At 41.1% G+C, this 24,750-nt stretch overlaps 1 protein-coding gene across 3 annotated transcripts; it reads left to right on the top strand.

Annotated features, from left to right (window-relative positions):
- Window positions 1–1,900: 1,900 nt before the first annotated feature.
- LOC124197172 (transcription factor glial cells missing-like) lies at window positions 1,901–23,355 on the top strand. Of its 3 annotated transcripts, XM_046592482.1 has the most exons (7): window positions 1,901–2,047; window positions 2,246–2,415; window positions 18,096–18,168; window positions 19,380–19,629; window positions 21,346–21,656; window positions 21,749–21,812; window positions 21,895–23,355. In XM_046592482.1, the coding sequence occupies exons 3-7, from the start codon at window positions 18,097–18,099 to the stop codon at window positions 23,025–23,027; spliced, it is 1,830 nt and encodes a 609-aa protein (XP_046448438.1). In that variant the 5' UTR covers window positions 1,901–2,047; window positions 2,246–2,415; window position 18,096; the 3' UTR covers window positions 23,028–23,355. The 3 variants fall into 3 exon arrangements, with proteins under 3 accessions (XP_046448438.1, XP_046448432.1, XP_046448444.1); XM_046592476.1 differs by lacking the exons at window positions 1,901–2,047; window positions 2,246–2,415 and adding an exon at window positions 12,290–12,645; XM_046592488.1 differs by lacking the exons at window positions 1,901–2,047; window positions 2,246–2,415 and adding an exon at window positions 17,441–17,690.
- Window positions 23,356–24,750: the final 1,395 nt, after the last annotated feature.

The raw sequence follows: 24,750 nt of genomic DNA, 5'->3' as shown, positions 1-24,750 counted from the left end.
GATTGATTTATAGCGCCTCCCTCTCTATCCGTTGTAGACATTCAACGAGTTGAAATTGCGCATTAAAAAACCGACACACTTTTTGTAAATGTCCTTTTGTCTCTCTCTCTAACCCATGGGAAGAATTTCAATCAAGTAATGGTGGAAACGAACATGTAAATAAATGTTCTGGGTCTGCCGGGATGACTGCCACGGTCAGAGAGAAAAAATAAAAATAAATTGAATTGAACAAAAGAAGAAAAGAAAGGGAAAATAGAGGGTTGCTGTATACATGTATGCGGTAAAAGGTTCGGGGGGGTTGTTCCGTTGTTGAAGAGGAATAAGATGGAATGAGGAACGGCAATGGATTGACGACCGAGACAACCCCCCATCGAGATGGAGGTTATCTTATTCTATTCTTTCTCTCTATCGCCTATGTTTGTATATGTGTATAATATTTGAGATGGAGAATTTGTTTCCTTTCGGGGCTGCATAGTCCGCTTGTCCAAATGTCCAGTCACAGTCCATAATAATACATATGAACAGAGATACTGTACACCTCTCTCTATCTCTCCGGAGTCCGCCCGATAGGGTGTGCAATAGGACAAATGTTCTACACACTAAACGGATCAGTTTTGATAAAAGATCAGAGAGGAGGGACAAAACACGGACACACTCTTGTTTACTACTTGCACCGGTGTGTGTGTGTGTGTCGGGGGGGACGTAACACGTGTCGCTTTGATTAAACCACATGTATGAATAGAGGGGACACAAAAAAAAGGCCAATTATGCGCAATTTATTATTTGAGCGGATGTTTTTAAAATAATAAAAAATTATACAACTGCTGTGTCAAGTCACGTTTATATTTAGTCGTTCTTGTCACTCTTTCATCGGTTGGTAGATTTACTATTTTTTGTGATGTAATTCCGGTGAGTGGCGTGTCATATGCAAATGAGAAGACTCCATTAAGCTTTTTTCTGACGTAATGTCATTTTTATAGTACAAAACCTCTTCGCCGCGCTCTCTCCGTAAAGAAAACTTTTTTGATGTTATTAAGGGTCCCCTGTCAGGGACACAATAATACGACCACCTCGGCGACGCCGTCCCACACAAAGTTGATTGTGTGCACGTCAACAAAGTAACAAGGCGAAAGATTATCGAATTTCCCGCTCAATTTGTTTTCCTATACAGACGAAAATTTGTTTGAGTTTATGTTGCTCAAATTTCCCTGGACGCCGTGATAACTGGGAAATCATGTTGCCCTGCCCCATTCATTATTCATGAGGATACTTTAATACAACATATATGTATATATATCTCTCCTACGGGATGCATATATCGTTCGTTCTCTCTCCTGTCATTAGCATATTCCTACCTGTCTGGAATATGGGCGCTGCTCGTGTTAATTCTTGTCCCAGCTGAAAAAATCTTAAAGAAATAAATCTACAATAATTTTTAAAAAAATATTAGAATAAAAGGAAAGAATAAAAATAATAAAAGGGAGGGCGGAATTTTAATATCGATATCTTAACTGATTAATTAGAATATTTGTGTCGTCTGCTTTCCTTTGTTTCACAGTTTCGAAAAAGCAAAACGAGTCCAAGTTTCAGATATTTTTTATTATAGAAAACTGAACAGGATCACTGGTCTGGAAACGTGTACGTGGCTGTACAATTGAAATAGCAGAACAAATTAAAATGTGGTCGTCGTGTGAAATTATTTGGTGTCGTGACGACTCTCCATGCTCTACACTCCATGCTGTTTGGCGGGTAAATAAAATTAAGAATACGAATGGAATGATTTTCCAAGGGAGCTTATACAGAACTGAAAAGTTAAACCTGTTCCAAATTTGTGAAGTGTTGGTGCCTGACTGCAGTGCCTAGCATTTATCATGTATGCTCATTGTCGATGCATGGCAGCTGAGTTTGTTTGCTCTATGTAGCCTAACCTTTACCTTTGTGCAGATTTCAGGCCTGAGCCAGGCAGCCAGCCATCGTAACCACAGGATATGCAATAAGTTTTGATAGTGACATGCCATCACCAACAATCTCAGCAGACATCAATCGGGTAATGATTTTTGTTACTTTTATCAACCTGTGACCAGGGCTGTATATTTTAATGGTGTCTGAAACTCGCATAAAAGGGTAATCCTATAAGTAATCCTATTTATTAACAAGAAGCCCACTGTCTTCTTTCTAACTTCTCCTTATACTTTTAGTCTCTGCAATATTTTTTTCGTAACTCATTTTTTAATTTTTTGTTTAGATAAACAGCTCCTAGTGTAATTGGAAAAACTATGTCCTCGTGTACACCCATGTGAGTGTGGGGGTATTCACGAGGACCCCTTTTCCTATCCTGCCTGGCGTCAACTTGACTGAGGATGGAGCAGTTGGAGCACTTGTGGATGCCCGGCTGTGGGTTTCCCGGGCTTAAAGGTAGGAAAAATTGATCTCCATTTTTCCTTTGCACTATTTCTTGGCGTTGATAGTACGATTATTCCTGAGTTAGGCCTTTGACTACAAGTTTTCTCTTGCCGTTTCTCAATCAGGGTTCATTAAATAACTCAATTGCAGAGCGACTGCACATCAGGCTTGTTTTATACCTCACAACTTTGTCTGCGGTCTAAACAATCAAATTCAAAAAATTGTTTAATTTTAAACACTTCAAACGATGTGCAAAGTCTATAAAATTGTGTGCCCAAGAGGGACCTGCCGCCACTCCGGCACCTCCTCGTCGGGTGTATATCATTATATAATCCAGCACCTCTAAATATAATAACGCTCTCGTCTTATTAGTTAAACTATTAACCATGACGGATGAGCTCCTCCGCTTTGAATTGACCGTACATATTTTTCTCCCCCCGTTATACAAAATCCTCTTTTACCACCCACACACAGCAGACACCTAGCTAGCTTAGACTCTTTTAGTCGAAATTTCTAGCTAGCTCTTAACTGTTTTTCTCGTTTGGCCGCTTCGTGTTGTGGGGCCGTGTGTGATTACAAAACTTGTTCGTGTTTTTTTCCCCCTATATAATCTGTTATATTGAACGATGGTTGGGTTCGTAACATATCTGAAACAATACAGACCCAAAAAGGGGCAAAAGGAGAGAGAGTGAGAGTGAGAGAATGAGAACGAGAACGTGATGAATTTTTTGTTGTTGTTGCTTCTCTCTCTCTCACATATAAGAAAAATAGAGATTGATGATCAGCAGTTCAGAGAGAGTCGTGAATGACGATTTTTTTTTTCTCCCCCACCATTTTTATCCGGACGGATTGGTCTGCTGGAAGTTCATCTTTTTCTTGTGGTGTATTTTGTCTGTGTGTGTGTGTGGAACAATTTCACTTTTGTGTGTGTATACCTTCGGTCGTCTTTGAAATGTCATCGAATGGAATGCGCTTCGCTGACCACCTTCTTCTTCTTCATCTTGTGGTTTTCTCTTTTTTTTTTCTTCTTCTTTCGGGATCAAAAGAAGAAGAAAGAAAAGGGGGGTGGGATAGGCCAGCAGAGACAAAAAATAACAACACGTTGGATGCAGCGCAGAGATATGAGAATCTGTGACGTGTTGTTGTGTTCAGTTGTTGTGGGTTATTTTCTCTACTGCTGAGCGAGAGAGAGAAAAAGAAGAAAAAAGAGACCCCAGAAAGTTCCCGTTTCGTGTGTGTGTGTGTGTGTGGATGTTGTAACTGTCAGGTGAGCTGTCCGATCCGCCAGCTAAGAGAGAAAAAAGGGAATAAGGTTCGCCTTCTCTCTTTTTTTTCTCAGGAGAGAGAGAAAGACATTTCTTCTTTTTCTATCTCGTCCATTTCGTCCAGTCAAGAAAAGTTCATCTTTTTTTCCTTTTTCTCTAGAAATTCACGCGGGAAAAAATCCCGTCGACCCTTTTTTTTTTACCCATTTAGATATTTTCCCGTAATCCGTTTAACATCACTCAAATGTGGCGGGAGAAAAAAAAAATTGAAAAACTTTTTTTTGTTTTGATTTATTTCTGTGGAAAACAGAAAGACACAGAGAATCTTTTCTTTTTCAAAAGAAAAGAAGAAGACAGTGGCAGGAGCTGGGAATGATGAGTTGGGGTGAACCCACTGTAGGTTATCTGGATGAACCGTGAAAAAGAAGAAGAAGAAGAAAAAGGTGAGGGGGTTAGACAAGGGGGCGCTCACCTGCTGATTCCTCGGCTGCCGTCTGTAATGTTTTTATGCGAGGGCGCGGAATTTGAAAAGAAGAAGAAGAAGGGAATATGATTTTTTCTTATCGTCTTTTCTAAACAAACAAAGAAGAAGAAGAAGTCGAGACGAGTTGAGGTGATTTATACCGTCCGCGATATTTCCGTCACAATTGTGGTCTCTTCATCTTCATCTTTTTTCTCTCGTTTTTATTTACTTTTCTTTACGTAACCCCCCTTCCACCTCTTTGTTGTTAGGTCACGGGGGGGGATAGAAACATCAACACGACGTGCAGTAAAATTTCAATTTGGAAATCTGTACGCAGGCCAGTTGAATACGTATACATGATGGGGCACAAGAAATAAGAATTCTCACTAATGGTGGAATAATCGTCTTGCGTGTAAAATTCACGCTGGAAACCTTTTTTATTGATTTATTCCGTCCTCAATTTTGTATGCGTTTTATGTATTCCGATTTGAATTATCAATTTTCTTTCGAGTTTGGAATTTTTTTTTTCTTTAATTTCCAATTCATTCGATTAGAATTTAAAAAAGAAAAGGTACGGTACGCGCGTAACACGAAGTGGAAGAGGGTGGGGCCGTGTCTAGAAATCAACGAGTTCGCGATAATGATTTGCTTTTGACGGAGGTAGTTTAATATTTTCCGTTAGTATCCAGATGTTGCAGTTGATCTGCATATAATTTGGCAAATGAGCTTTTTTGATCATAAAAAGATTTATTGGCTTGGATAATTTTAATACCGCCTACTGTTTTTCAAATCGTGTGCGGAATCGTTGTCGATAGACATTTTACCAATGATATGAACTAAATGTTTTCGCTTAGATTTTTGAAATTTGTTATATATTGTCACATCGATTGGTTACGAATGAGATTGATAGAGCGAACAACGCACAACTTTGAACGTCAATTGACACTGCTCTCTGCTAGTTCTAGTTGTCCGCTCTCGTTTTTCATCTATCAGTTTCATAAAATACCAATCATGAAATCTCTTGTTTACACTGGCTCCGAGCTCAGAATATTAAATGTTTCCCCTAATTCAATTTCGATTGTATAAACCCAAGTGATTTTACCATGATTTACATGCGTGAAACTGTGCTGATTCGAAAAACAGTTGCAGCTAATGATAAACCACGCAAATGTCATGACAGCTCACGAGATAATATTCTGCGGTAAACCTCGTGCGACAAACACTACGTTTGACAGCTAATAAATTTTTCTTTAATTATTTCGGTGAAGGGCGCAAGTGCGCAACCTTTTCACCGACGGTATTGTGTAATATTGCGGAAGCCATTGTTTCTACTAAAATATGTGATGGATAAATGCGCATCATATAATAATCATATTCCTTCCACATATTTTCCTATGAAGGATTTATAAAAGAAAAAGAAAAGGTATGCGCGTCAAACAAAGTGGAAGAGGGGGGCGTGTCTAGAAATCAACGAGTTATCGATAATTATTTGCTTTTGACGGAGCTTGTTTCATGTTTTCCGTTAGTATCTAGATGTTGCAGTTAATCTGCAAATAATTTTGCAAATGAGCTTTTTTGTTCAAGAAACCATCTATTGGCTTGGATAAATTTAATACCGCCTCCTGTTTTTCAAATCGTGTGCGGAATCGTTGATGACGGACAAATTTACTAACGATTTGATCTAGATATTTTTCGCATAAATTTTTGATGGGATACAGTTTACAATTAGATATTTTGAATGGTCACGGTTAAGTAGTGAATTGACAATTGAGGGAGTCAGTATAATGATTTGTATAGTTTTCAGTACTGCACAGTGCAATGCAAGAGGAGACGTTAACATCATTATCCTATCATCTCTTACAATTGATCCTCAACTCATGACATTCATAATCATTAGTGATTAGAACTGGCACCGAGATCAGAATATTAAATGATTCCCCTATTCAATTTCGATTGTGAAAACTGAATTGATTTTATCATGATTTACATCCTTGAAACTGTGCTGATTGGAAAAACACTTACAGCTAATGATAAACCATGTCAATGTCATCACAGCTCACGAGTTAAAAATTGGCGACAAATCTTTTGCGCAAAACACTGGCGTTGGACAGCTACTAATAACTTAATTATTTCGGTTGGGGGCAACCTTTTCACCGACGGTATGGTATAATAGATGGTATAATAGAGTCCGCGATATTTCCGTCACAATTGTGGTCTCTTCATCTTCATCTTTTTTTTCTCTCGTTTTTATTTACTTTTCTATCCTACGTAACCCCCCTTCCACCTCTTTGTTGTTAGGTCACGGGGGGGGGGGATAGAAACATCAACACGACGTGCAGTCAAATTTCAATTTGGAAATCTGTACAGGCCAGTTGAATACGTAAGCGTGATGGGGCACAAGAAACACGAATTCTCACTAATGGTGGAATAATAGTCTTGCGTGTAAAGTTCACGCTGGAAACCTTTTTTATTAATTTATTCCGTCCTCAATTTTTGTATACGTTTTATATATTCTTTGAATTATCAGTTTCCTTTCGAGTTTGGTAGTTTTGTTTTTCTTTCATTTCCAATTCATTCGATAAGGATTTTAAAAAGAAAAGGTACGGTACGCGCGTAAAACCAAGTGGAAGGGGGCGGGGCGGGGCCGTGTCTAGAAATCAACGAGTTCGCGATATGATTTGCTTTTGACGGAGCTAGTTTATTATTTTCCGTTAGTATCTATACATGTTGGAGTTAATCTGCATATAATTTGAAAAATGAGCTTTCTTATTCAAGAAAAGATTCATTGTTCTGGATAACTTTAATATCACCTCCTGTTTTTCAAATCATATGCGCAATCGTTCATAAAAAAACCAATTTACCAATGATATCAACTGAACATCATTCGCTTAATCTTTACATGGGGCTCTATATTAATTTAGTTTGAAATGCAGCGGATGAAAGTCACGGATATCTGATTTCCTGGTCCTGGCAGTCAAAGACATCAGAAAAGTTCATACGTTGTCTATAAGTCAGCCATGATTTCAGTCTGATATGCGTTACTAATGGACCACAACTCCCAAGTAACGTTAATAAATATCGGATTTAGCATCATCGCATATAATAGCTCATGAGTTCAAATTTTGCGATAAACCTTGTGCAAAACACTATGACGTTGGACATCGGATAGCTGTAACTTTTTCCTGAGTTATTTTGGTAAGGGCGCAAGCGCGCAACCTTTTCACCGATTTGAAAAAATATAAGAAAGGAATATGATTTTTCTTTTCGTCTTTCTAAACCAACACATAAGAACAAGTCGAGACGATTTGAGGTGATTTAAACCGTCCGCGATTTTTCCGTCACAATTGTGGTCTCTTTATCTTCATTTTTTTCTCTCGTTTTTATTTACTTTTACAAATACGTAACCCTCCTTCCACCTCTTTGTTAGGTAACGGGGGGGATAGAAACTTCAACACGACGTGCAGTCAAATTTCAATTTGGAAATCTGTACGCAGTTGGGTACAACAAACAAGAATTTTTCACTAATGGCGGAATAATCGTCTTGCGTGTAAAGTTCACGCTGGAAACCCCCTTTTTTGATTTATTAGATACCGTCCTGAATTTTGAATACGCTTTATGTTTCGATTTGAATTATCAATTTCCTTTCGAGTTTGGTAATTTTGTTTTTCTTTCATTTCCAATTCATTCGACATAGGTTAAAAAAGAAAAGAAAGAAAAGGTATGCGCGTCAAACGAAGTGGAAGAGGGGGTGGGGGCGTGTCCAGAAATCAACGAGTTCGCGATAATTATTTGCTTTTGACGGAGCTAGTTTTATGTTTTCCGTTAGTATCTAGATGTTCCAGTGAATCTGCATATAATTTGGTTAATGAGCTTTTTTTTTCATGAAAAGATCTATTGGCTTGGATGATTTTAATAGCGCCTTTTTTTTACAATTCGTGTGCGGAATCGTTGAAGACTGACGGAATTACCAACGATATGAACTAGATGCGCTTATATTTATAATGTGATACAGTTTATAGTTTGATATAGTGATTGGTCATTACGAATGATGATTGAAAGCGCGGAGAGAAATCCTGATATACTGTTCATACTGCATGACGGTGCAACATGTAGTTATCAGCTTCCGACTTTAGGGAATTATTCCCCGTTGTTATGTCAATCAAAATTACTCTTGATTTAAACTGGCACCGAGCTCAGTATATAAAATGATACCCCTTTTCAATTTCGATTGTAAAAACTGAATTGATTTTACCGTGAGTTACATCCTTGAAACTGTGCTGATTGGTAAAACACTTACAGCTAATGATAAACCACGTCAATGTCATCACAGCTCACGAGTTATAAATAGGCGACAAACCTTGTGCGCCAAACACTGGCGTTGGACAGCTACTACACAGGACAGCTACAGCTACTTTCACCGACGGCATGGTATAATAGAGAGTCCACGATATTTCCGTCACAACTGTGGTCTCTTCATCTTCATCTTTTTTCTCTCGTTTTTATTTACTTTTACAAATACGTAACCTCCTTCCACCTCTTTGTTGTTGGGTAACGGGGGGGGGGATAGAAACATCAACACGACGTGCAGTCAAATTTCAATTTGGAAATGTACACAGGCCTTTTGGGTACAACAAACAAGAATTTTTCACTAATGTCGGAATAATCGCCTTGCGTGTAAAATTCACGCTGGAAACCCTTTTTTCGATTTATTCCGTCCTCAATTGTCCACGTTTTTTGCGTTTTATATTCCAATTTGAATTATCAATTTCCTTTCGAGTTTGGTACTTTTGTTTTTGTTTAATTTCCAATTCATTCGATATGGATTAAAAAAAGAAAAGGTGTGCGCGTAAAACCGAAGTGGAAGAGGGGGGCGTGTCTAGAAATCAACGAGTTTACGATAATTTTGGCTTTTGACGGAGCTAGTATAATGTTTTCCGTTGGTAACTAGATTTTGCAGTTAATCTGCATGCGATTTAGAAAATGAGCTTTGTTGATTAAGAAAAGATTTATTCACTTGGATAACTTTAATACCACCACCTGATTTACAAATATTGTGCGGAGTAGTTATTAATAGACACATTTACTAACGATATCTACTGAGTAACTTTCGCTTAAGTCTGTGATGTGTTGTTGAAAGTTTAATTATGATATTGGCAGTTGCTACTCGTTGGATAACGAAAAATTATATCTGACCTATAAGGTCATTGATTATGATTTCGTTTCCTACGCCAGTATGCCACGACATCGTCATCATTTCCACGTCCATGGGCTCCCTCAAGACCGTTGGATGTAATGATATTCAATATCATTCTTAACAAACTGAGCCCAAGCTCAGAATATGAAATGTATCCCTTGTTCAATTGTGATTGCAAAAGTGAATAAATGCTACTATGATTTACGTCCTTAAAACTGTGCTGATTGGAAAAACAGTTGAGAAAAAAGGATAAAACACGTCAATGTTATCACAGCTCACGAGTTAAAATTTTACGATAAGCATTGTGCGCAAAACCCTACGACGTTTCTGAATGATTTCGGTTAAGGGCGCATTTTTTTCACCTACGGTATTGTGTAATATTGCGACTGCCATTAATTATCTGATGGATAAATAATTAAATATTAAATATGCGCATCAAATAATTATCATCTTCTTTCTTCCACATATTTTCCCGCGAGACATTTCCATCTATTGCCGGGATACCTTTTTTTTTCGATATTAGTTTTCCCCTTTTTTATTTGAATTTTTCCTGTCTGATGCAATTCGCCTCGCAGCAGATTCACGGGGTTGATGGCAATCACCGTTGCGTGTATAATTGAGCGTCTCGTATCATCATTAACCGCCTCTTTATTTGACGTGTTCCGTGCTGCGGATGCATTTTCCAAACATCATCAAGCGCACCATTCAATCTCCCACCTCGGCAGCTTCGATCCGACATCAGTCAGTCAAGTCGGCTGTTTCATTAAGATCCCCTCCGGCCGCGTTCCGTTGAAATGTAATTTTTACACGCTACAGACTTGGTGGCCAGGCATATGAGATACGCACCTCCTCTTCCATTCCGTGTGTAAATAGACGGACGCAGGTGGAAGAGTTGAAAAACAAGGTAGTCAAATCAGTTTAAGTAGCTCCTGTCTTCGCCCGGTTATTCGCTGGGTCCCGCGTGTTATCACGCCAGCGCGCGCCCAACGAATTACATTCAACCAACAATAAGTGTCCAGTCTCGCTACGCTCTCTACAGCTAATTACACCGAGTCCTGTCACACATTCACGTCAAATTGATAGACGAGAAAAATGCGGCAGTGATTTGAACGATAATAAATAGACAACACGCGGTGCCATTCTAATCAACGTGAAGTCTCCCAATTTACATCCAACCTTTCAATTTGATGGTGAAAAATATGAAATTATACAGTGAATTTGCATATTATAAGATGTACATGTCGGGGGTCGTACATATATATAGCGGGAGCGCGGGAAAGAAGAAGAGGTGGACATGTTTTGATTCCCGAAAAAAAAAATTGGGTTTCTTTCGTAGTTTTTTGTGCGGGATGGCACAACTTTCACGTCAAAAAGCTAAACAAGTTCATCTCTTTTCTACATCGTCAACGCCGGTCATGGCAGCCACCCAACCAAACACGCATGATAGGTAGTAGTACCGTCGACTCTCGTCTGTACTTCAACACACTTGCGCGCACCATATACTCTCCCGTGTCTTGTTATCAGTCAAACATTACTCAAGAGTATTTTTCGCTTTTTTTTTTTAACAGAGTCAGAAGAAAAAAAAAGTAAACGAACGAGCTGCTTTTTTTTATTTTATTTCTTTGATTAAAATCTTTTGAAAGTTTTCTTCCCTGCCAAACAGTCAAGTAACTTGACGTCTGGGAGGAGGAGTAGGCGGCGCGGTAACTTTTTATTCGAAAAAAAAATTCAAATTGATTCATTTCTGATATTTTCGATTGATTTATAAAATAAAAAAGAAGAGAAAAAGAATAAGCGGCTGAAGTCGTCCATTGTGCGCCTCGGACACAAGTGGAGGATGAATGAAATAAACATACATGGGAGAGAGAGTTAGATGCTGCTCAAATCAATTGGTGTGTTTGATGTTCGACTTATATCTCAACGTCGTCGTCCGGATAGGGAAGAAAAGAAGTCGAGAAAATCAGAAGAAGAAGAAGAAGAAGAAGGGAAAAAGTCAAAAATGGGGACTATAGAGAGAGAAGAGCTCTGGAGAGATTTGACATTGGATCATCAAGTGGTCTCTATTTATTACAACACATCGACATGGGCAACTCCTCGATGACTCTCCTCCCTATTCTTATAGAGAGAGAAAAGGATGGGGATATAGACTGACGACGACACATCAATGATTGTTTGAAAAAGAGCCATCGACGTTGCGCTGATGTGGATATAGGGCGCCCCTAAAAACCGGAGGGGGGACCCTACCACTTGACGGCGAAGGGGCCCCCCCCCACCACCAAAAAGCCTCCCCCTCCGCCTTCAATAGCCGTGGGATTGCGCCATCGCATTGTACAGGGAGAGAGAGACAGGACTATGTATATTGATGGCAGGGTCAATTGAGAGAGAAATAGACTTGGGTGGGTGGAGTCGGGGCAGGTCCCATACACACGCGAGTCCTTGTAGATTTGATTTCAATAAATGATGAGCGCTCCTGCGGATATATAAATGGATCTCGATCGAATGCGCAATCAGGAATGACAAATCTCCCATTTTTCTACGTTAGATTTCTCACGCTTATTTTTATCGACAATTAATGAAGGACATTCGAATTATTCGCGCTCCTGTTCGTTGCGCAACACCAATTATTTGCGGGAAAATGACGAATGATTCGAAAGCCGCCAAATTTCACGAATGTGGGTGGATACGTCGGGCGAATCAAAATGGGCGGAGTTTCACGATTCCGAGAAGAAGAAGAAAAAAGGGAAGAAAAGAAGGAAACAACAACAACAATAAAAAATAAAAATATTAGAAAAGAGGAATTGAATGTTAGAAGAGAGTCCGGGGGTCCGGGGCAGGCCGGAGCTGAAATGACTCCGCCCCCTCCTTATTCACTCCTATGGCTGTGTGGCCATCAACCGATGAGGCAAAGGGGAGGAATCTGCTGCTGCTGCTGTATATATATGCTCTGTGTGTGAGTGTGTCTCTCTTCCTTTTGACTAAAGCAGCTTAAACGTGAAGGAGAAGATAAACGACTGACCGCTCAACCACCGACTGGCACATTGCGGTCGCAACCGTAGCGGACAACCAAAGTGCCCATCGTTGTGCGCCGCCTTATCACTTTCGAAACTCATTTCTCTCTCTTACATCTTCGATACAATTATCAACATCTTCCCACTGACGAATCGCTCAGTTTTTTTAAACGTGTCGTCGAAAGTTTTAATTTTCGTGCCAAAAGAAAAACATTTTTTCGCCGGTGAATTTTTTTGATTTTGTTCGTCCTCTTTTCCTACCGAGCGGAGGGATTCTCCTTTCAACGTGAGCTGTTGCGTCATGGTCATCTCGTAAGTCCATCATCATTTTTTATGTCTAAATTCGTGTGGAATGAAGCGATCGAATGCGGTTTGGCATTGACGCGTTTTCTTCCCCGCCGACTTTGTTGTGTGGGTTGGCCTCTCTTGTATGTCGATGTCATTCAATCGACAGCATTTCTCCCGGGTTCCCGATTACCAGAGAATGTTGAAAGGAAAGAAACAAAAAAAAAAACGGGAGAGCCGCCGAGGCCGATGGCCAGCGCTCCTATCCCGCGGCCGTCTTCCGCCCGATTTGCGGCATTATTTCAAGTTAGAGGCCGATACAAGCGCTCGAATCTTTCAACTTTTTATTTTGTATTTTGGTTTTGTTTTCATTTTTTCGTTTCATCATTCCGCTCAATTCCGTCGTTTGATTTCGATTGATTGTTACGGGAAGGAAAAGTCAGAAAAACCAGTTTTCTGTTGTTGGACTCGGCGGGAATATCTGTCCAGCAGCAGACCCCCACCAAAGCCGCAGCAGCAGCAGCAGCACCCTTATTATAAGTAGCATCGGTGCTTATATTTGAAAGACAGAAGCCTTGGAAATCGTTTGACAGTGCGCCATTATTATCGCTCACTTGTTTTTCTCCTTTTGTTATTTTTGTTTGAAATTTTTCCTTCATTCGCTCCTTATTCGTCCGCTCCTTTTTCTTTCTTTTCTCCCCTACCGCTTAAGCAGTCAGTCAATCAACGGCGAATGTGTATAATGTAACGAAACGGTGTGTGTGTGTCTTTTTCTCCCTTTTGGTTATATAAAAAGATATTGGGTAACACCCAATAAACACGTGTCCAGTTGTCCGTTTTCGGATGCGGCCTCCTGATAAAAGGAATATAACGATTCTCAGCGCTTGAATTCAATTTTTTTTTCCCACGTCCTCTCTCTCTCTCTCGTCGACTGCTGCAATGAGGTTGAGGTTGATGGTTGGCACATTTCGCCTCATTCATTCCAGGCATTCCAGCATCGACCGGGCGGTTTTTGTGATGCGACCGCAGTTCTTTTTTTGTTTTTCTAAAGCTCGATGCTGCAATCTTTTCTGATATTAGCCAGAAACTTGTTATAGACACATGAAGCTAGTCGAGAGATGCCCATCGAACCATTTTGAGCTTGATTGATTTAGAGGGTTTTATATGTACGTATGTATTTCGAGGATATCTATATATAGTGGCGGAGATTTTCCTATTTCTCGATCCTTTTTGGATGTCCAGCCTCGGCGCATTCCCCGACTGGCGAATTTTTTTCCCCCCCATCCGTGTTATAAAAGGATAAGTCTGAAAACAAACCAAATCGCTTCGATCCGCGTTGTGCTGCTGAGAAGACGAACCATCGGCGAATGTCTCACAAACAGGTTTGATCGGAGGTTAGATTTTCCTTTTGTCTTTCGATTTTTCCTTCGACTATAAAATTTTTGACTTTTCTACTTTTTCTTTTTGTTTTGTTTATCCGTGACGTTCTGTTTCATCGGTTCTGGCGTTCCGCTCCGATCGTTCCACCACAGAAAGGAACTATATAGACGTAATCCGAGAGCTAGAGTCCATTACCTTACCTCCCACAAAAAGTCGAGATATGATTAAGACGACTCGACTAATAGAAGAAATTTCGATCCTTTTTTATTCCACTTGTTTTTCTTCTTTTTTTTTTAAATTTAAACCCGGTTTATTTTTCTTTTGTTGTGACCAACAACACGATGAGAGGAGTCCACACACTAATCAACATCTCGTATATACGAAATCACTTAGCTGGTGCCGTTGAAAACCCCTTAAAAAGCAAATGGAAACTAATTTTTTCGTGTCTCTTCTTATCGGAATTTCTTGCTTTTTTTTTGTCCGTCCGTCCTTGTTAGATGCTGTCTCGTCTTTATACTAAACCGTTGAAACCGTTATAACATATACTCTCTTGCTGGGAGAGAGTGCCGGAATTGAATCTCCCGATCGAAATCGCATTTTTAATAGGCCATTCGAGACATTATGACACGACCTGTTCACAGCCTTTTGATTCATATCACTTGTCTTCGTGAGGTGTCGTATGATGAGCTCCGATTTTTTCCTTATTGTTGCGCAACTGGAGAAATATTCGATTGGAATGCAGAGGGGGGATCAAATAAGAATAGCCAAGATATTTTAGGCTCGATATTACCGACGACCAAAAAAAATCAGCATATCAAAAGCGTACATTGGATTAGATCTTAGCAGTTCATGGCCAAGCAGCAGCAGTGCTAGTGGCTGCTTCCCTATTGTTGTTTTTTCTTCTTCTTATATAATGTTGCCTCCCCTATTCCTTTAAAAATGTACGAGCAATTCGTCAAAGAATAGACACGGCGGAGGGTTTTCCTACTGCGGTTTTTCTTCTTCTTCATCTGTGGCCTGCGCGCGCCGCAAAAGTTCCTCCTCTTTCTCCTCCCATCGTCTTTTTGGCTTCGGGTTCTCTGCTGGCTGCCTCTTTTTCAGATTATTCCCCTTGGAAAAGAAAAAATTCATCATCAGATTCAATTCAATCAACCCCGCCCATGTACCAACCACACACGCGTCCCTTTATATTATATGTTCTATATAAAGAAAAATATTTTCGATTCAACAAAATCTTCAATAAGATTCTTTTCAAACATATTTTCTTCTTCTTCTGTTGTGGGTGCTGCTGCTGCTCTGGGGTGTTGCCACGGTGTCGTATGTATAATGTTCAACCTGATGTTGATATCCATCCGCGAGCTAGTCGAGCTTTTTCTTGCCCATCTTGAAAAATTCCGGACGACGACGACACTGTACCGGCATATCAGATCGAATCGGAATTGTTGATCATCATCTTGGAATTCCAATGGAACCGGAGAGAAATAAAATTTTTATTTTCACCGGCGAAATGTTGGGCAATTGTCACCATCACGTTTCGGCCGCTGTGGGTTCGGTTCCTCGTATTTCGTCTGCATATCTTCTCTCAGTTTCTTTTGTCTGTCTGTACTACACTGCGATGGTAAAGTGAGAGAGGATTTCCTGGTCTTTCTAACAAGTGACGCAATCGTCCGATGACATCACGGCGTCGTCACCTTTCTTCAATCAAAAGAGAATCCAACAGTTTTTCTTCCGCTCCGATCATTTTTCTAGACGCCATTTCCGTTTCGATCATTATCGATCGGTAGAAATCTTGACCGGCATTAACAAAAAACGGTTCGATTCAAGTGGAAACTCAACAAATTTTTATTTTTGATTTGAGGCCAAGCTAAAATAACCGGGCACGTATTTAGAGTTGAAGAGGGGGAGAATAAGCGTGGCTGGATCCTTTTATTTCGTAGCTCCAAAAGGGAAATGAATGGAAATGGATATCGTCCATTTTGATTGTGAAACCCAATCGTATTAAGGGGAAACAAACGAGCGGCAAATTCAATTGTTCTTCTCTCCCCTCCACCTTTTTCTTTCACCCAAATTTTCGAAGAAGAAGAAGAAGAAGAAAAAAAAAATGACGGGCGCCACGTGAAAGATCTCCCCCCTCTCTCTTCAACAACTCCATTCATCCGCCACGAAGAAGACAAAAAAAAGAGTTGAACAAAACAAAAAATCACCCACGAAAAAAAAAAAAAAATAAAGCCCAGAAGAAAGAATCGAATTACAAAACGCTTATAAGAGCAGCAGCATCATACACTGAGGATAGTTTAGTGGGTGGCGGGATTGGGTGTCGAATTTCACCCTGGCCGTCAAAGGAAAAAGCCCTGACTGCGCCCTTCTAGCGCGCCGTGTGTGTATGTAATATTAACCGCACATTACTCTACTTTATTCTTTTCACAATAAAAAGTCCCTGGTGAAGCTGAGCTGTGATTAAACACAAAAGAAAAGAAGAAGAAGAAGGGTGAGCACTTGTTTGCTCGGCAGTCATCATCAGCACTTGTTTCGTTGGACAATCACATCGCAGAAGAAGAAAAATGGTGGATGGCAGGTGTTGTTTTACACCACCCACAGCATCATCTCATCTCGTCCGATTTGCTCTCTCCTATTTTTCTTAGATTCTCTCCGAAGTGGCGAGAAAAGAAAATACAAAGGATCGTCCGTCTTTTTTTTTTAATTTTTGGTTCGGATCAATTCACTCAATCCGCTTTCGCCATAGATATATACAAGACAGACAACGGACAGCAGATATCTCTTATTCTTCCCCCCTTATTTTTTTCTTATATTACACAAGCACCTTGTTCGTTTTCTTGTTTTTTCTTTCGGCTGTTTGTTGTATGTACTGAATGCCCCGGATTTCGGAGCTTCGATTACGAAAGTGTTAGAAGACTTAATCCCGGCGACTCTTGACAGCTATTTATAGAGAAGACGTGGTGGCACAGGGCGACAGGATTACACACACACACACACGGACAGTGTCGTCGTTTGTGTGTATATTTAGATGTCAAAATGAGGCAAGATATCTGAGGGGAAATAAAAGGAGAAGAGCGGCTCTTTTTGATGGCCAGAAAGTGGTGACCCGACTCGTTTGTTATAAGGCCGGGATTTAGGTTATCCGATATCACGAAGGACAGCGGTCATCAACAAGACTGATGGGTCATCAACTTCTCAAATGAGCCCCATTGCACTAGAGACATTTTTGTTTTTAGTTCCCAGGTGATAGTCTTTAAACAAATTTAATGAGCCGATAAAAAAAGTTGTCTTATATATATCTATTTCCCTTACACTTGTGTTTATATGAGCGCACTATACAAGGTGAATGGATGTCGTTTGTCAACACATCGGGAGGGCCACAAAAGAGGCGGATGAGTTGTTTTTGAGGGGGGCTGCGCAGACGCAATAACGTCCGTCCATCTCCATTTCGATAAAAGGGTGGCGGAGAGATTAACATATATGTGGAACTGCGATGCGCAACGGCAACATAAAACGAGCGTGTTGTCATAGAGGTGCTCACCTGTTGGCCGTCAACTTCATCAACAGTCAGATGCGGTTGAATGGTCTCGTCAACTCGTCTCCACAAGTGATTTAATTCGTTTTCATATTTTTCGTTGTACAACTCTCTCATCCGTCTGGTTCAATTCAATTCGAATTTGATGTTTGTTTGTCGGGTTAGTTGGATTTTATTTTTTTTATTTTTATTTTTGGACGGGCTTATATATCCCATCGTGAGTGTGCGATGGACGCGTGATCTCTCCGTCCCCGATTCTTATTTTCTCTCTCTCTTTCCCCCCTCTCACATTTTTTTGACGATGGGTTTTGATTACTGACAATCTTGGCAAGGAGGATATAATTCTGACAGGTCCTCCATGATTCTCTCTCCGTCTCTATCCATCTTGTTATTTTTTCCCTATAACATTCGGATCTTCTTTTTCTATACTTTTGACTGCAGTTTGTGTGTGTGTGTCGACATATATATTTACGTAGCGGGAGACCGAAAGTCACGAGCTCATTTTTCCTTCACATTTTCCCAATTTTTAAAAATTTCCTTTTTTTTTTCTTTTTTTAAATTATAGAATGTGCTCCAAAAGCTCCTCATCCTCAACGGCCAACATGGACTGGGACATCAACGACAGCAACATCCCAAAGGTGAGAGAGCGGATAATAGAAAAAAACTACAACACGATCATTTGGGCTGTTCGTTTTCAGATTCACCAAAGTTATTTATAAGAAAGAAAAGCGCTTGCTCATAAATGTTCCTCTTTAAAAAAGAAAAAACGTTTGGCTAATAAGTGTACACATAAAAAAGAGAGAGGGGGAGAATAGATCGATCATGGTTCGTTTAGACGAGCTCGTGTGGATGACTCGCAGCAGTGCACACGAGACTCGAGTCACCTCTAATTGATAGTGTCTGGCAGACGTGGCACAACTGGGTGATTTATGAGCTGAACATTGTTCTCTCTCTCTCCTCTGCTAGTAGAGAGAGACTCGTGTGTGTGTGTGTCTTTTCAACTCGACTGTTTAACCTTTTCTCGACGAGATTTTTCTTCTTCCTTACATGTTTTAATAGGATAATGATAGCCCGTGCAAGCAATTACCCAACCGTTTGAACATATTTTAGGAATAGAAATAATTCGGATCCTCTTATTCTTGGCAGCAGTAGGATTCATTATCTTATATAGTGATAGATATACTAAACGGATTGCGGAGGGAATTACAGAAAGAATTTCCATCTTTAAAAAATAAAATAAAATAATAAAAAAGACTCGGAAGAAAAATTTTATTTGTCGAATGTAATTTTGATAAGTTATATGAGGTAATGTTGGTTGTTTCTTTTTTTTTGGAGGCCACACGATTCGAAAATTTTTGTTTGTTTTATTTTTTTCCCCATTTTTTCGAATCACTAATAACAGTCTTAACGTTTTTGGGTTTGAACAAGTGTGTATAGCAGTGTAGGTTGGTTGTTTCTTTTTCAACAGTAAACAATGCCCAGAGCGATCTGAATTGACGATGGATTGAAAATGATCATCATTAGCAGCTACACAGCCAGGAAACACGTTTTTTTCTTTTCTTCTTCTTCTTCTTTATTTTGATTTCTCTTAATGAATTTTTCTGATTCCCCCCCACCGAGTATATAGGTTCTGTTACACGCCCTCTTCACTGTGTGATCTCGAATATGCTATTACGTGATTTAAATCTAGTTTTTAGACGCAACCCAAAAAATAAGAGATGATATGTCGTGTGCGCTGAGTGAAATTTTCGCTATATGATAGTACACATCTAAGGGTTATTAATCATCATTACAGACATCATTTTCTTATATTCTCTTCTTGTTTTTTTGCTTTGGAATGATTTCACAGGTGACTCGCTATGATCATTTCAACGACTGGGTAGACGGCCACGTGCGGCTGGTCTATCGGCCGGACTGCGAGGAGGCCCGCCGACACGGCTCCGGCTGGGCCATGAGAAACACCAACAATCACAACGTTCAGATCCTCAAGAAATCGTGTCTGGGCGTTCTCCTCTGCTCCAACCGGTGCATCCTAGACACGGGCGAGCAGGTCCACCTCAGGCCGGCCATCTGCGACAAAGCCAGGAAGAAGCAACAAGGTAATTTTCATTACATTACATAGTCCCTAGCTCTCGATCCATTACAACTATAACATTAGCCATTACGAATGAAACAAAAAAATGAATTGCGCCAACACAGAGCAAAAAACTCAGAAAGAAATTGAGATATTTTTAATCTGAATTGTGTGGAGAAGAATAGGCCTGTAATATTTGTTATTAGGCCGCCCGCTATTTTGTATCTTTTATTCTATTTGTCTCATGGTCGGGGGGGGGGGGTCTAAATTGTAATAAGAGATAATATTCAAATGATGAGTGTTTTTCAGCTGTTCCATTTCACTATAGTGCACCGTCGAGGTACAATAAATTTTCCAGATTCATGTGCAACAACAACATGAGGGTGATTGCGCATGATAAGGGCTCGCTTGCTCGTGATTATACACGACCATCAAAAAGAGCCTATCAGACAACTTTTTTCAATAGCCTTCACGCTCGAGCGTCTAGTTTTTCTGTTTAATTTATTCCGAATAATTCATTTTCTCGAACGGTTTGCTCCCGACTCATCTAAACATTCCGCCTAGTTTTCTATTTGTATTATTCGGTTTTCCCCCAAATAGTATAATACAGTCGGCACATCATTTCTGTCCATAAAAACCCAGCGCCACTTTGATTCCCGATTCGTCAATCGCATCGCCCACAGCCACGCAAACAAAACTCAAATCATAATCAAATAAAAATGAAATAAAATAAAGAGCGCTGGAGGAGAGCTCAGAAAAACCAAAGAGAGAGACTGGAACACACACACATCTCATCCATCAAAGAGACTCTGTGTAAGAATGCGAGTGTTGTGTTGCCATGTTGTTGTTGTTGCTGGCTCTCTAGCTCTTTTTTTGTTTTTCGGTTTTGTTTGTTGCGGTTGTGTTTGTGTTGGTGCGCAACGCCAATTTGTTTCGTCTTTTCACCTGCCATCGTTTTCTCTCTTCTCCGAACGAAAAAGCCTCGAGTTCCAGACGAGCCGACAGCGCTACAAACTACACGTCAAAAAAAGGATTTATATTTTTCTCTTGTTAGTTTTCTTTCTTTTTCTATTTTTCTTTTTCTTTTCTTTCGAGTGAAAATCGAATCAAAAAATATAAATAAAGAATTCCCAACTGTGTGGCATCAACCAGCAGGGTCAGGTGATTTTTCAGTTTTTGATTGCCAGCCTTTTCCGTGTAATCGATGCCCTAATGGTGCATCCATTAATAACTAGAGAGACCAGATCTCCTTTTCTTCTAGCTCCACAGTGTATAGCAGACACTCTGAAAAACCCACTGATTTCGTGTTAGGGTGCGCGCGCGTGTGAGCCGGTCCAGGCTACAAACTACAACCGAAAGGAGGGGACGCACAAACAAAAGAAGGGATAGTGATTATTATTGAAGGCTTCTGTTTTGTTTTATTATTATAGACACACACACACACACACCTCGAGAGAGTAGAGTCTCAGGTATACATAAAATATCCCAGCTGGTGTTATCTATTTTATGGACCTTCGAAAAAAAAGCGGCGCTATAGCTGAGAGTTCTGTTCTGGTTCCCTTCCAATTTGTTGCTGACTCTTCCTAATTTGCTAGGCAATTGAGCCCCAGGGCCTGTAGGGATTTCCCCTTTTTCCTTTTGATATTATGGGTAGATAAGGAAGAAAAGAAAAGAAGCCAATGACCGCCGGTCAATCATTATTCTCGAGTTGTATTAACGTTTTGTGTTTTGGATCAAAAAGGTAAACCGTGTCCTAATCGTCGATGCAACGGCCGATTGGAGATCATCGCCTGCCGAGGCCATTGCGGCTACCCGGTGACTCACTTTTGGCGACACACGGAGCACGCCGTCTTTTTTCAGTCCAAGGGCGTTCACGATCACCCCAGACCCGAGGCCAAATCGACGGCCGAGCAGCGGCGGTTGCGCGGAGCCGCCGCCACCCTGGGAGCCGGACTCCATCACACGGCTGGATCGGCCGGCGGATCGTCGGGATACCGACGCACCAGAGGCCTAGCTCTTCTCCTTGCCCGCTCCCACCAAAAAGCCAACAAGGTACGGACACACTTGAAATTTGAATTTTTAAATTGAATTTATTTAAAGGTTGAATCAAATCATTTGAAAACATGTTTTGTTGTGTTCCGCAGAATGTTGCCGGTCATTCTTCCAAACGTGATAAAAATAAGGGTGTGGCCACGACCATTATCAAAGGTAAAGAATCAAATCTTTTTTTTAAATCGATTAAAGTTAACGTCATTTCTAATTTGATCTTTTGAATTTATTTTTTTGTTAGATGAGTGTCCACTTCAAGTCAGTCCGGCTGTTCCGATGATGATGCCGGCAGTTGAGCCGGCCTCGATGCCCGTCTCAGTCGACTACCACCACCAAGTTCACATGGATGATAATTATCCATCGATAGCCGCTTATCCGACGGAAGTGCACGACCATTCGCTTTACTACCACAGCCATCCGCACCAGCAACAGCAGCAGCATCAACACCAACAGCTGATTGGCGATCCTTCGACGATGATGGACAGTTCCTACAGTTTGCCTTGTGACTACAACAATTCCGCCGGCTATTGCCCGGCTGATCTCCATCAGGCCAACTATCCCTACCAGCAGCAGCAGCACTACGCCACTGCGGCCGCTCCGTCCGTCGCCGGAGCGCCCGACGCCCAATCTTCTTCCGGCTATTACAGCTCGCCCGTCGTCGATCACCACCACCAGCAACAACAACAGCAACAACAACATCACTACGCCACGCATCAAATGACGGACAACAGCAGTTCAGTGTCGTCGCTGATGGTGTCGACGCCCTACGATTGTTACTCCAACAGTCACGACCATTTGGAGTTGAAGTACCAGGCGGCCTTTGTCGACGCCCTGGAGAGCAACCACAACAACACTTCGATGGAGAGTTCGTCCGTCGAGGGATCGGTGGCGGTGGCCGGCAGCAACAACACGTCGGCCACGACGGCCAACGAGATGGAAGCCGATCCTCTGCAAATTCATTCCAACCTGGTCCAGCAGATGCCGACGCCCGAATTCCAATACGAGTACGAAACCAATTACGGCAACAACGAGTGGACCATGACGACGGCGGGGGGCCACTACGGCGCCAACAGTTACCCGACGGCCAGCCTCACGAACCTTAATAGCGAGGCCTATCCGGCCGACAACAGCCTGACGGGCTGCCCGTCCGAGTCGGACATGCCCATCCTGCCCAACTACTGTTTCGCCGCTTGCGTCTTCACGACGCCGCCGGCCTCATCCGAGCCGGCCATCGGCACCCACGGCGGCACCAAAGTCGAGATCGGCACCTATTCGCCGACGGCCCGCCACTTTGAGTCGTCGTCCTACGACAACAACAACGCCAACAACAATTACCAAACACTAAACGAAGAACCTCTTCATCCGGCCTTATGAGAGAGTCTCCATTAGAAAATCCGTCGCCTTTTTAATGTCGAACTGTTTGTGTTACGCAAGCGAAACTGAAAAAACTGTCGTGCCTTTTTGTGACACGCTCCAATCGCAACATTTTCTTGATAATGAAATCAGAATGAAAAAAGAAACGAATGTGTATGATTCATTTTGGATCCGTATAATCTTTTGTGCTGTTTGTTTATGTTTGTCGATCTCGCCATTCTTTTGATATCTTGCGTGGGAGTAATTTAAAAATTTGTGTCAATGAAAATGGGAGTGAAAATGAGTTCTGAAAATTGTACAAGTTTGGGAAACATTGATTTGTTTATCTTTAATTGGGGGGGGGGGGGAAGAATCATGTGAGTGTTTGTTTTGTTTCATCATTCATTGTTTTTGTACGAGGCCGGTGTCCAGTGAACTGTTTCTATTGGGCCATAGTGAAAAGAAGAAAAATCACGAAACGGCTCGGCTGCTGCTGTGTGTGCAACTGTGCATACACATTCCTTTCAATCAACGAAATCTATTAGTTGGCCAATCACAAACAATGGCCTTATATATTGTGAAAAAAAGAAAAAAACTGACTGATGGCCACAAGTGCCCTGATCTCTCTCTCTCTCCCTTTCCCTCTGTAAACTATTACGTATATCTGTCACTTCACTTTTTAATCTATTAAAAACAACTTTTTGTCTTCACCATTGGTGGGGTAATATCTGCTGCCCCTTTGTCTATAAAGTGTGTAGACTCTCGTCCTTTGATTATTTTCTGATTTTGGTGTATTGATGGAAAAACTGGAGGAACACGTCACACAAGAAAAGAAGTGGAATCCAACACATTATAAACGCGCGCACCCATGGCTCAAAAATATACAAAAAAGTACTTACATACACCTTCGTCGCGAAGTTTTGCCTTTCACTCTAGCTCCGCTATTATGTTTGTGATGTCCTATAGCGATACACCGAAAGGCCCGATGATGTCCTTCACAATATCCATCCACGTCAAAGTCTTTCTGACTGAGAGAGCGCCGGGCACTAAATATGGGCGGACCGACAGCCAATCGTCGTGTGAAAATCATCAAGAGTTTCCCAGACAAAAAAGACCGTTACATAAAAACAAATAGATATTTATATATATAAAGAATACGTGAAGAACTCGTTAGAGTTTAGACGGAGCCGAGTACTTGTTTCTATTGTTTGAGAAATCGATGATGATGACGAAACGAGGAATTCAAACCCAAAAAAGTTCTTTTTTTTATTTATTTATTTTTTTCGTGTTTCACGACAGCAGAGGGCCATGTGCTGGGCTGCCCAGCCAAACACACACACACAAAACACGGAGCGCGCCGGCCCCGTAAGAAACTGGCTATTATTATCTCAGTGGTGACAAAGACGACGAGAGTAGTACCGGTTTTGATGTGAAATCGAAGCTGTCCATTGTAAGGACATGGCGTGAGTTTCGTTTTCTCTCCTTGACGTCAATCTATTCCCCCCACACACACAGCCACGTTTTTCGGTCGAAAATAACTCGACAGATAGCTGATGATTTTAAGGCCTTTTTCTTTCAAATGCGCGTTCCCCATCAGCAAATTGATCATTTATTATCAGTCGCGTTAATGGGGCGACAGGGAAAAACGGCACTTAAAAAAGGCAGGCGATTGTGTATTTCAACTCCTGTTTGATTCCCACCAGGTGATGGTTCTTGTATGGCGCGAGCTGGAAATCGGTGGAAT

The sequence above is a fragment of the Daphnia pulex genome, chromosome 1 (assembly GCF_021134715.1).
Source record: "Daphnia pulex isolate KAP4 chromosome 1, ASM2113471v1".
Classification (NCBI taxonomy): Eukaryota; Metazoa; Arthropoda; class Branchiopoda; order Diplostraca; family Daphniidae; genus Daphnia; species Daphnia pulex.
This window is presented reverse-complemented; position numbering and strand designations above follow the sequence as displayed.

What these genes read in the sequence shown, in the direction of transcription:
- LOC124197172 (XM_046592476.1), top strand. An exon ending in AGCCAGGAAGAAGCAACAAG is followed by an intron (nt 19,630 to 21,345) that starts GTAATTTTCATT and finishes TGGATCAAAAAG; the next exon opens with GTAAACCGTGTCCTAATCGT. An exon ending in GGCCACGACCATTATCAAAG is followed by an intron (nt 21,813 to 21,894) that starts GTAAAGAATCAA and finishes TTTTTTTGTTAG; the next exon opens with ATGAGTGTCCACTTCAAGTC.